Raw genomic sequence first — 13,759 nt, 5'->3', positions numbered from 1 at the left:
CAGGGACTGGTATCATTGTTCACGGTAGAGTCACTGTGAACAGCGATCGTATTCTTTACCATCAAACGAAACGTACTAACACCGAAATTTGAATTATACAGTTTTAAGACCTTCTTCTCGCTACCTTCTTTATTATCTTTCTAGACGTGATTTTCTGCGATGTTTTCGAAGCGGGTTGTCCAACTTGGTGAAGCACAAATTCTTTCGCTCCTTATATCGTTAGCAATATCGGAAACCATGTCCTGCAAGATGGTGTTTCTGTCACTGATTGACTTTTCTATTGCTTCATAGGAATAGGTCCAAAGTGTGTACATTAAACGTCGCGATTATTAACGACCGGATTTCACGTTATTCTGCATCTTCCTATTCATCGGATTGCTTTCCACCAGGGCTACCAGTATGTAAGCATTCCTTACCACACACTTCTCAGCACGTTCTTTCATCCCATACACCAACGCTTTCCGTACTTGCGGCATGGAAATTTTAAGTCTCAAATTTATTTCGGAAACATTTGCTGGTCATCTAAGTCACTATGGTTGGCCGTTTCTTTACGAGAGTAACTGCCTACGATTTCTTCACTTCGGAGAACCAGCAGTCGGTTTTATCGAGCATTTCAGTCCCAACGAACCACATGCTGCACTATTCAAACGCTCATCTGGGAGGTTAACAACAATTTTGTTCTTCACACAGTCCTTACAGGTGTCTGCCTTTGATGCGTGTTTCACTTTGATGCATTCAGTTGGCGCCAATCCTAAATCTCCGTAGCAAGCTGCGAAACATTCACGGCACTCACTATGACCTGGGTGGCGAGACTGAACGCGAAGAATTTTTTTAACACGAATTACGCTCATGAGGTGATGGTGCGGATTTATTCTTTGCTGGGCGTTGTGTAGCTGTGGCTGTGGATAAATGACGAAACGTGTAAGCAGTGGGCGTGGCGCGAATTGTGTACGACGTGAGATCGACTTAACGGCACTACTTTGAGTTCTGGAGGACGCGGTGTGTGTTTTGCCGTAACCTCTCACACCTCGCTACAGCCGGCAGCTGGGTACAGGAGTGCGCTGTGTCGCCTCTACACAGGGTGTCCAGCACCACGGCGACGGTGTGGAAGATTGCGTGCGACGTGGTACGAAATGTGTAATGCAGTTCCTATCGCAATATTGGGTATAAATAGCAGAGGACGCGAAAGAACAAGACTAAAGCCAACAGGTGCTCGCCATCCAGAGTAGCTTAACTTGGGTGGGCGGACGAGAATCGGTGTATTCAAAGAGGTACATCCGTGTGGGCGTCTCTCCAGACATACAGAATTCACAACTGTCGGCCGAAACCGGGCAATATTTTATCCAAGGATGGCCGCCCTGCATTGTGTAGGATGCGGCAATGAAATTACGTGTGTAAGTGGTGGTGAAGTGTTGGTCTGTTTCTACTGTACTCCACTCCGTTCCACCCTCGACTGGATTCAGGAGTTGATACTGCCGCTAAACTGGACGCTCACGCTTTTTTGAAAATGCCCATAATGCAGAAATATCTCGTGTTGGCACTTGAATGAGAAATGGAAACGGGGTGTCCTATTTTCTGTGTCAATTTTCTAGACGTCTGGGCCACAAATCTGAATGAAGTTGTGAATGTGACAAATCCACTCAACTTCTGTAGTATCGGTACAACCATATTCGTTGTAGGTGTGTTGCCGAGACCACACGTGTTGCTTCCTTTCACGGCAGTAGCAGGCAGTGTGTGTGTCGGGCGGTCTGGCTGTGTACTCGGCCTGCCGTGTGCTGGAGACAGCGTTAGCTCAGGGGGACTTTGTACCGACATACGTCGAGTAATGAAAACATGTCCGTATTTCACATACTTGTAACTGTGTAGTTTGTTATTGTTATGACACTGCGTACGGCTGAAGTTTGCACAAGAAATTTCAAAATGGTTCAAATGGCTCTGAGCACTATGGGACTTAACATCTTTGGTCATCAGTCCCCTAGAACTTAGAACTACTTAAACCTAACTAACCTAAGGACATCACACAACACCCAGCCATCACGAGGCAGAGAAAATCCCTGACCCCGCCGGGAATCGAACCCGGGAACCCGGGCGTGGGAAGCGAGAACGCTACCGCACGACCACGAGATGCGGGCGAAGAAATTTCATATTGCAACATAACGTTTTGTCTCGTAAGTGAAACAACTGTCGTCCAAATAGTGTTTAGTGTTGGTACACCGTATACGGCCATTAGGTAGATGTAACCTGCTGAGATACAACTGCGAAATTACTGGTAGATCGGGGGAAAATATCTTTGTAATATCGTGACATTAACATCGAGCCGGACGCTGGTGTCTGCGATCACGGCTGAATTTTGAATTGTTGAGTAGAACTGGAGCTCGAATCGCCAAACAGTGTTGCAGATTTTATATGCTAAGTGATAATCCCGATTTAGTTTCGGCCTCCCCGTCGCGTGGCCGGTCTTCTCTCTCTCTCTCTCCCTCTCTCTGCTCGCAGCGCCCCTACCGCCTGTCCCCGCCCCGCCTGCTGCTTCTGCGCATGCGCGGCCCTCGGCCGGATTCGCTGCCCGCATTCTGCGTCGCGCCCCCACCTACGACTTTCCCCGCGCGGCGTAAATGTCGCCCCCTGCAGCTACTTGTACGTGGATAAAAGTGCTGTAAGCGTTTTTGCCTAAACCACCAGACCGAATGTTTACGCAGGTTTTCGTCACGTAGAGAGTAACACAGCATGTTACAGGTGTGGATCGCTTCCCACAAAGAACTCTTTCTTTGGCTCGAGTTCCATTGTTGACATTCGGATCTCTGACATTTCTGTACTGTTCTCTCGTGTTCTGGCGTGCGCCGGGGCGCACTTGTATGCAGATCGGTGCCTTAAACTCATCGCTGTGATCCTAAAGCGTACTGTACGATACTCTTCAACTTCTCCCACTGACACCCACGCTGTTTGTGCTGCAGAGGGAATTTTGGTGCTGACTGCTCAGGTAACCTGAAACCTGTTTCTCGTCGCTCTTGCTAGGCAGAACGACCTTCCCACCTTTCTTTGTATTCCTGTTTACAGTCGTCTTCAGTGATGCTGTAACGGCCTTGTGATCGCCGATTCCCATTTCTACCCCAACACATTCGAAAAGTTCGGGTCTCTTTGTTACCGGCAGGCCTAAGATGTTATCTTCACCAGTCGCTTCTCAGATTAATGGCTCAAGGTAGTTTTTGGGTAAAGCACTTGGATTAATTTATTATGATTTTCTGGCCCTACCACCAGTTTTAGCCACCTGAGTCTCCCTGTATACATGGCAGCATAAAGTATCCACCTAAAACTATAACATGGCCAGCAAATCCACGCGAAATATTCTCCAGGTTCCCCTCAAACAGTTGCGCCACTGTTGCTGCTGAGTCTATAGAAGCGTCCGATCACCACGTTTGATCCAACTTTAATGCTTGTCTTGACACCAATTATTTTACATTCGGGATCTCCACTGATCTCTCTAATGTAATCCTACTTTTCACTGCTTTAAACACCAGCGGTCGACCTCTCTTTACAACCTACGTTGCGACCGGAATTTAGAATCTCGTTGCTACTGACTTCGCGCTTCACCCAGCTTCCCGTCCCTACTGCTGTGTGGACATTGTTACCGCTTATAAGCTAGATGAGTTCTGAGAACTTTCCGTAGACGCTCCTGCAGTTAACTAATACCACGTTGAGACAGTGAGAACAATTCAAGGCCAAGTTCTCCAGATTATAGCGTGCTGCATGCGTGACGGCGCTGGATCGGTTGTAATAAACACGTCACGAGTTGCGCGGATTCTGGAAGCAGTGACCGCCCAACGTCGGTCTGTCGCCAAAGGACGAAAAACCAGACAGAGCTCGTAACAGACGAGTAGTCGGAAGATATTTCTCGAACCGTCCCTGAGGACTAACCTGGCACGGCCTTTTACTTACCAAATATTCTACAGTCCTCCGTTCCGAATCATTGATACATGGGAAGTATGTCAGTACAAACGGCATAATTTCAGCTCCGTTCTCGATTGGTTCCTGAGTTACAGTAAGCCTAGCGCCAGAATGAACCTTGTCCACTACAGTTGTGAAGCAGCTTTTTGGAAAAGGAGGACAATGCAATTTTATAATCTCAATGCAGTTCTACAGAACTGTATAAAAACTAAATTTTGAACGGAAGTACGTGAAGGATGCGCTTGGCACTTCGGCTAATCGTAATTGGAACTGATACTTTGAGCTGAAACTTATGAAAGCTGTTAACTCTTGTGGGCGTAAAGTTTTTCAGTCGATTTCAAACTTTTTGATGAGAGTACAACACATTCGCGACTGCAACAGGAAATGCTGAAACACCTGTGGTACTGACAGTATCCTCCGCCACACACCAGAATGCATCTGTGAAGGTATCATATCATTTCAGACGTTTCTGATCGGTAAATTCTTTCAGAAAGGTGTTATTTGTCAATTTTTAAGCAGTTTGACACAAACTCAGATGTGTTAGATTCTATGTTCATTTGAATTATAAATACAAAAGCAGTTCTGGTACAGTCATTGTTTCCATGTCTTAAGATAAGTATTAACAGTATCAAGGGCCAACATTTTAATCTGAGTCATTAGTTTTGTAGACTAGTTGCGTATATAAATTACATTCAAAACGGCCTGCTCTCTCGCAGGCAAATTGTTTGATGAACTGGCTACAGGGGATTTCGCATCGTGTAGCGTGTCCTTCACATACATTTTTATACAGTTCTGCTGCACTGTATTGAGATTTACGCATTTCGGTATCAAATTTCAACAATTTCTCAGATACCAGCCACACACTTAAAACGACGAGTTTAAATGAATACGAACACGTTTCAAAAGATATCTCTTTACTTTTATCACAACATATATGCTGTGAATGCCGTTGTGTTTGGTGATGCGATGAACGCAGACGGAGTTCTGGGCTGTTTCCCCTCTGCTGAAGCGTGCCGTACCGTTGCAGTGCGCCGTAATACCAGAGAACAAAAGACGAAGGCCGTTAAAGGAGCGTTCCGAATTTTCGGCAGTCGCCGTTCTTCAGCGCGCTCTAGCGCCGTCATTGCTCGTCACAAAATCAGACCTGATTGTTGCGTTTCGTAGAAGAGTTTGACTGCTGTAATTTTGTGGCGGGTTTTCAACTCCCAGAAACGCATAGTCTTCGTGAAACGAACGAAAATCTGAGAAAAGAGTGAAAATTTGTGGGATCTTTCGTTGTGAAGCCGATCTCCTACAATGCACCAAACACGAAATTCGGATTATAGAATCACAAAACACGTAATTATAGAAGCGCTGAGAAATGATGTTCCGCAGTTTCGTTATGGGACAACCTCCAGTTTTCTGCGCTTCATTCAGTTGCGGAGGTAAAAACAGACATACACACAACGTTGTATTTTAAGAATCTGCCAAAGGAAAGACGTCTAAAACTAAACTCTGGAATATTTCTAGTTATTTAGCTCCGTTACTTTGTAGATTTTTCCATTTTCTTCGAAGGCGGTGCGCTCAACACCGATTATGTTAATTATTTTTCCACTTCAGCTCTAAGACATTTTTTTGCACAATCAGATGTCCGTTGCGTCACTTGAATTACATTACAGTTACGAAATTACGGTTGAACCTTTCTTCGCCCGATTGTTCTGTAGTCTCCTAGAGACTGTCGCAACATGTAAGAACTGTTCTATAACTGGCAATGGGAGAAAAACAGAATACTTTTCCTAATATCAGCCTTTACTGTGCAGCTGTCAATAAACATATACAGGGCTGATCATATTTCGTAATTATTTTCTCATGTAGGCTGTGGGTCGTCCAGCACTGCATTCAGACTCAGTTCTGGAGACATACTGTGCTGGACCAGCTGGAGGCTGTCAACCACAGACGTATCAGTAAAAACACGAAATGTAGAAATTACCCCAAAACTAATAACATAACACAAAATATTTAAAATATGAAACGATGTAAACAATCATGGTGGCAAGGTGGACAATGTGTTTTGCATTATAGCACAGCACTGTAGCTATCAACGCAGCACGCGAAATCACAATAAATTCTCCAGTTCCTGCGTGGTGAGTCGTTTTAAGTATTTTACTCGTAGTATGTAAGCGCGTCGCACCAGGGAGTGTGCTGACATGTGTGGTTGTGAGTAATTCATGAAAGGGTGTGTTGCTGTTGTGGATTAGTGAGGCATAGTTATACTTGGAACCTTTCTCTCATTTGTCAGACGATAACTTCAGTTCCTCTTTTTTGGTTTTTGACAGTTCTGTCATTATACTAATACTAAATAGGTTGCAGAAGAAACGAACCTTCCGTTCTTAGACATATTTAATTACCATTGCCCACTGTCAGATAGTGTAATTGTCGGGATATATCTGTGAAAGTACATCATTTCAGAGGTTTCAAATCGGTAGATGATCTGAGACAGGTGTTGCCTTGGGGGGGGGGGGGGGGGGTGTTTGGAACAGTTTTAACACAAAGTCGGATGCGTAAAATTTTGTGTTCATTTGCTCTGTAATTACCGTAAAACTGCTGGTACAGTGATTCTTTGCGAGGCTGAAGATAAACATTAACAACATTCAGGGCCAACATTTTAACCTGAATCATTTGTTTGCAATCAAATAGCACTTGTAAGTTTCATCGAAAACGCCATGCTCTCTCGCAGGCGAATTGTTTGACGTGGTGCCTCGACTGGATTTCGCATCGTGTAGCGTGTGCTTCACATACTTCCGATCAAAATTTAGTTTTAGAACAGTTCTGCGGGCCTGCTCTGAGATTAACCTATTTACATATCAACATAAATTTTACCAGTTTCTCAGATACCAACCTGACATTTACATACACGAGTTTAAACAGGAACACGTTTCAGACTATTTAGCGTCCGGTTGTTGAGCGATATGAGCAGTGAATTGCGGCGTGTCTGACGATGCGAGGAAAGGGGACGGAGTTCTGGGCTGTTTCCCCTCTGCTGTAGCGTGCTGTGCCGTTCCAGTGAGCCGCACCAGCTGGAGGGCGTCAGGCGCGTGCCGAACTTTCGGCGAGATGCACAACATGGCCCTCTGTTACCTCCACGAAGAGCGTTTAATGTCACGGCGGAGGCGTGTAAGATTGTGTCTGATGTGGCAGTCATAGTTGCACACAGAGCAACGAAACGTCAGCTTACATGTGCCACATGTGGGGAAGACGTGGCAAAAAGAATCACTCGAGTTAACTGCGATACTTCCCCATGACGTTTCTCCTCTGTCTCCAGTACAACTGCTGTTTCTAAGGAACTCATTTAAAATGAAAGTGGCAGCTACGGACAGTTTTAAAAGAAAATATCGGCAACGAGAGGGTCTGTGTGGGTAGGTGCCATGGATCCATTTGCCGAGAATTGGCCAGGATTACAATGGGCGGTTGAACTTGCTAATAACCTGGACTGCGGGAGCAACACATTGAACTAAGGAGCATTCAGAAGTATTTGAAATTATTGGCTGCAATAAACATACGTAAAGTTGTACTTCAAACCAGAAAAACAGATGTTTCAAGTAGTAGTAAGAAGAGTCTCGCGGAAGAATTAAATCAGCTGAGAAATGTTGAGATACTATTTACGCAGAAAGTTGCGAAGTAGCGGAAAATATTGGAATATCACCTGAAGTGAATGTAATGATTGATGACGGAGAAAAACGGCAAGGCAGAAGAAAACGCTTTGTTGATGAAGCATCAGGGGACGATTTAAACCATAGCTCGCTAAATGTTTGCCACGTTATTACACAGCTGTAGGGAACTTGACTGTACCGTGTGCAGCCACACGCAACACGGACACATTCCGTTTCCCGTGGAACTACGTAAGCGAACACGATTCTCCGGTCCAAGAGCTTGTGGGAAACGACGAATCTTGCTTCAGTGTAGACGTTAATAGCGAAGGTCTCGGAGAAGAAATTTTACTGTTGAAAAGATTGGTGAAGGCAATGTTGTGTCCGAGCATTTCTTCTGCGCCTTGTCAGTACCCTTTGTGAGTGAAGTTTGAGTGACGGCCTCACGGACTGTTCTGCCGTTTGGCTGCTGGCGCCTCACAAGCAGAGGGGCGGCTGACAGTTGTGGCAGGAGTCACGGACTGGCGGGGAGCGGCGAGCTGCGGACACAGGGAGTGAAGTGAGGCGACAGCAGCTGAGTTGACAGGCGTATACACTCTCCACTACACTTATTTACTCGATGTATTGTATGAGTGAAGGTAAGTGTAATTGTATTACCTGTAGTTGCACGACTTGCGTCACCGTCTCAGCTGTGCCGTTGTGACCGATGAGTGTGGAGACTCGTGTGCGTCGTCGCGAAATTGCTTTCGTGTGCTGAAACTCGAGCCTCGGTGTTCTGTCTCCAATACAACTAGGATTGCTTTGCTCGTTGCAATCTTTTACGTCAAGTAGAGACAACAGTACCAGATAGAGAGGATTTCCTTCACATTTTGTATGCGTGTCATGTTGTGGTCTGATTGTGTTTAGTTCAATGTAGACTGACTGTATGGTTCCAGATGATAGTCGCATTATGTGGTGTGAATACCGCTACTACTATGTCATTGTTATTAAACACAACAGGTACGGTAGAGTAGAATGTTTGCTGAATATGGAGAAGTAAATTGAGTCTGGTATCAGGAGCGAGAATTCTGGTGATAGAACTGATATAGCATTAATCTGGGTATGTTGCAAATTAGAATAGTCTGATGCAGCACCTTGCTGACTGGTATGAAATACTTTTCAGCGATCAGATATTATAGAGCAGTTGTGATTGTTCACAATGAACTGTTGACTTTTGCCAAGTTTAGTCTGGAAGTTTTACTCGGGACATTTTTCTTGAGAGAAGGATTGTCCGTTGTTACCTGAATTATTTTGCTGTTATCTGGCGTTGTCTGGGTTTTGCTACAGCGTTCCTTAGAGTATGTGTGTGCTGTATGTTACTTGAGGAGAGGTGAAATTCGTGAGTTACAATGGAATTGAGTTTTTTGGATCTTTATTTAAAAACTTATGAATATTGCTCTGGTACAAACTCTTTCAGTTCCTGTTTTTTTGCACAGAGTTCGCTGGACTGCCTGCCTCATGACAGCATCTCCACCAGCCGCCTCCTGTTGTACTGCCTGGCGATGTCCAGCGCTGTCCGCCCACCACCAGTTGTGGCCCCCCTGTCGGCCCCCGCGACGAGCAGCGCAGCCGCCACTTCTGCGCGGCTATAGCATGCCGCAACATGCAGCGGCGTCCACCCACCGTCAGTCCTGGCGTCCACCGCCGCCCCCGCCCCCACCAGCAGCCTCGCCGCCTCGACGTCTCCCCTGCGCGCTGCCCAGTGCAGGGCGGTCCACCCCCACGGCACGCCCCTCGCCTCCACGTCGGCCCCTGCGGCGATCAGCGCCCTCAGCTCCCCCACTGCCCGCTGCTGAGCCGCCTGGACCAGCCTCCTGCCCCTCTCCTCTGCAGAGAGGCTCCTGCACAAAACACACAAACTGCCACTCTCTGCTGCAAACACACAACACACAGAACAAGGAAAACAGTCACACGAGGAAACAACTGTTGCGAATACAAATCTGTCCTGAAACAAACCTACCGTACTCCCCCTCCCACACTACAAAACAGTGCGCAATTGTGTGGATGTATTAAATTACAGCAAATCTGTTCTACCCCCCTCATAAGAAAATCTTCATTCATCGTCCATTACAAATAGCATTATACAACCTCTGAAAGAATTTCATTACCACATTTTGTCACACTCATTCCTGCAAGTCAGCTCCTTTGCTCTCGGGACGCTACACCTAACCAGTCGCTCACCTCCACTACAGAACACGCTTCTTACAGCTGACACTGGTCTCTGTCTGCAGCTTCACTGCCAGACGTCACACACAACAAGAATTCCGTCTCCTGGTTTTCAAACAGACACTTTCCTGGTATGCAGGCAAAAAAATTTCACTGCAGTTAACGGCAGTTTTCTTCATTCAGCCTCACCAAACACAGAAACTTTCTGACACACAGACAACAATTTATTCAAAACATGTGAGAGATAACAAACACCAAATCGGCAACACCACCCCCATAAAAAAACTGTGTGTGTGTGTGTGTGTGTGTGTGTGTGTGTGTGACATTTTATGAACTCATAGCATACGCACATGTATTTAATATGTGCTATCATGCTCAAAATCATCTGAACTATCTCAGTTGTCGTCCATCTTAATGTTGTTGCGGCGTAAGGACTGTTCCATAAAGGTTCTGGCGCGCAGCAGCATAAATTTAAGTGGTTCGGTCCTCGGGTTTAAAAAAACGGAGCCAGTGCGGCAGCGTCAGTCACCACAGCTCACTCTGGAGATGGCTGGACGGTGTTCGGCCGAAATATTAGGAGAAGAGGCTGAATTTATGCGGCTGCACGCCAGAAACTTTATGGAAAGATCTGAATTGTGTTTCGCCTGATTTGTGATCAGTCCACGTAACATTGTTCCTCTGCTCTCTTTTCGGTACAGTCTTTGCCTATACAAAATGTTCACTGCATGAGGCCACAAGAGACAACAGCTCTGTGCGACCATCAGTTTAGATGCAAATTAATAATTCGATAATGCAAATACCAGGAAAGGTGTTATTCGAGATTACACAGCCATTACGCTTCCAAATTCAAATGTATTGTAATAAATGAAACCTCAGAAAGCAGCATCCTCCTTTAAATGACACGACGAAAGTTTTCTTACTGCGCTACTATCCGGGAATGCAATCTAACAAGTAAAGACGAAATATCTCAAGTATGGTTTCAGTCAAAAGTAACAAACAGTGTGCAAGTTTAAACTCGAAATGATCTGCCATAAAGTTGTGTGTTTCCTGGAGATTCGAACGCAGCACTTAATCGGATGGTTCACTGAGCGCAATCAAACGTTAGAAATCGTTAGTTTTAACCAGCAACGAGATGACAAACTAAACCCAGGAGACGAAAGTGTTGTCTTATGGGCATTCGAAACCAACACCAATCGACACGGACCTCTGGTCACGCGTAGACGTTATATAATGATTTACAGGGTTATTACAAATGATTGAAGCGATTTCACACCTCTACAATAACTGTTATTTGAGATATTTTCACAGTGCTTTGCACACAGATACAAAAACTCAAAAAGTTTTTTTAGGCATTCACAAATGTTCGATATGTGCCCCTTTAGTGATTCGACAGACATCAAGCCGATAATCAAGTTCCTCCCACACTCGGCGCAGCATGTCCCCATCAATGAGTTCGAAAGCATCGTTGATGCGAGTTCGCAGTTCTGGCACGTTTCTTGGTAGAGCAGGTTTAAACACTGAATCTTTCACATAACCCCACAGAAAGAAATCGCACGGGGTTAAGTCGGGAGAGCGTGGAGGCCATGACATGAATTGCTGATCATGATCTCCACCACGACCGATCCATCGGTTTTCCAATCTCCTGTTTAAGAAATGCCGAACATCGTGATGGAAGTGCGGTGGAGCACCATCCTGTTGAAAGATGAAGTCGGCGCTGTCTGTCTCCAGTTGTGGCGTGAGCCAATTTTCCAGCATGTCCAGATACACGTGTGCTGTAACGTTTTTTTCGCAGAAGAAAAAGGGGCCGTAAACTTTAAACCGTGAGATTGCACAAAACACGTTAACTTTTGGTGATATGCGAATTTGCTGCACGAATGCGTGAGGATTCTCTACCGCCCAGATTCGCACATTGTGTCTGTTCACTTCATCACTACGAAAAAATGTTGCTTCATCACTGAAAACAAGTTTCGCACTGAACGCATCCTCTTCCGTGAGCTGTTGCAACCGCGCCGAAAATTCAAAGCGTTTGACTTTGTCATCGGGTGTCAGGGCTTGTAGCAATTGTAAACGGTAAGGCTTCTGCTTTAGCCTTTTCCGTAAGATTTTCCAAACCGTCGGCTGTGGTACGTTTAGCTCCCTGTTTGCTTTATTCGTCGACTTCCGCGGGCTACGCGTGAAACTTGTCCGCACGCGTTCGACCGTTTCTTCGCTCACTGCAGGCCGACCCGTTGATTTCCCCTGACAGAGGCATCCAGAAGCTTTAAACTGCGCATACCATCGTCGAATGGAGTTGGCAGTTGGTGGATCTTTGTTGAACTTCGTCCTGAAGTGTCGTTGCACTGTTATGACTGACTGATGTGAGTGCATTTCAAACACGACATACGCTTTCTCGGCTCCTGTCCCCATTTTGTCTCACTGCGCTCTCGAGTGCTCTGGCGCCAGAAACCTGAAGTGCGGCTTCAGCCGAACAAAACTTTATGAGTTTTTCTACGTATCTGTAGTGTGTTGTGACCATATGTCAATGAATGGAGCTACAGTGAATTTATGAAATCGCTTCAATCATTTGTAATAGCCCTGTACTTCATTAGCAGCGAAATGTGCGCATGTCTGTATTGTAAATACAATTATGAAAATTTTCTGCTGAATAGGAATCGAACCCTGGACACACAGTTGTTGACTACATATAAAGACACGTTGACTACTATCATCTTTCACGAGTAGCTGTGAGTGGCATGTTTGAAACTGACATGATAGGACGAAAAGCTGCGTGTCTGACTAGGGAGTCTAATCCGGAACCCACCATTATTGTTGATAAAGCGCAGAAAGACATTAAAAATCATAATAATATCTCACATGTATTTTGCTGTGCTCATGTTGCAACTTAAAGTGACATGCCAGGACTCGAACCCCACAGACATGTCTTTTGCGAACGTCTTTATAGCTTTGCAGGCAAGTGGAAACAATGAAGCAGTGGAAATGCATCATTGCAAACCGATCAAACGCGACGAAAAGGGAGATCTGAGTGCTCCACCAATATTTTCTACATCTCAGGCTCTGGTAGAGTCAAGTCCCCTGTGACCTTGCACAGCGATTGGCTCATTCATAAAACAAAAAACAAAACAAAAAACTGGCATAAGAAAGGTGACCGGTGACAGAGTTTCGACCCGGCATGACCTCCTCCTCTGTCAGGGCACAGCCTGTACCGACTCTCCTCCAGGCTACCAGATGTGGGAGAGTTGCTACTTCTGTTGGATGAAAATGACTGCCGGATGTAAGAAACGAACCCAGAACTTCAGCATAGGTAGCTGGAACCATTTCAACTTTTTTAACTAGCAACCTTTATCACGAATTTAAATTCATGTAAGTTGCGGATTCGAACACACTACGTGCAGACTAGAAACTCGCGCCCTTAACCCCTTTTCTTTCATTTAATTTTTTAACCATTCCGGGGCCTGGCCACGACGCCTCCCGCCATACATGACTCCGAGTCACTCCGTTGTTTTCGTGGATTATTTATTTTTTTATTTTTAATACTTCATCCAGAAGACTGTCTGCACAGAAACTATGTCAGCTGCGGGCGACGGCTTCGAAGTTCGTGTTCACTCTGGTTGGCTTTCCAATTTATTTCGCAGTATCTTCTTCCTAATCCAATGCATAATTTTCCCGAGGTTTCTTTGCCATGTTGGTCTTCTCTTAACTCCGAGCAATCCACTCGCTGGAAGCTCCGTGCTGCCATTTTGGATGCTTCGGATAACGATGAATGTAACACAGAAAAGAAGAAATGAGGGCAGTCCCGTCTTCTGGTTAAAACAAGTTGTGGCATACGGAATAAAGTAAAATAAAATGTACTAAGAAGTACCATGTCTTCTGTCGTGAGGACAAAATTTTCCTCCGAGATGCCTTCAACACGAAATAGGCTGCGCTTCTGATCCACTTATTTTAGTGTAGATTTCTGTTTCCTTAAAAATAAATGAATAACTCTGTAA

General features: G+C 45.3%; 1 protein-coding gene across 1 annotated transcript in view; it reads right to left on the bottom strand.

The window, feature by feature from the left end:
• Positions 1–8,962: 8,962 nt before the first annotated feature.
• The window catches only part of LOC124720531 (BTB/POZ and MATH domain-containing protein 3-like), a 98,305-nt gene continuing 93,508 nt past the window's right edge, over positions 8,963–13,759 (bottom strand). Inside the window, exon 4 of the mRNA XM_047245888.1 lies at positions 8,963–9,448. Within this exon, the coding sequence (XP_047101844.1) occupies positions 9,064–9,448 (385 nt within the window). The 3' untranslated portion in view covers positions 8,963–9,063. The remainder of the gene's footprint in view (positions 9,449–13,759) is intronic.

The sequence above is a fragment of the Schistocerca piceifrons genome, chromosome 11 (genome assembly GCF_021461385.2).
Source record: "Schistocerca piceifrons isolate TAMUIC-IGC-003096 chromosome 11, iqSchPice1.1, whole genome shotgun sequence".
Taxonomy (NCBI): Eukaryota; Metazoa; Arthropoda; class Insecta; order Orthoptera; family Acrididae; genus Schistocerca; species Schistocerca piceifrons.
Note: the sequence above shows the minus strand (reverse complement) of the source record. Positions and strands in the feature narration are given on the sequence as shown.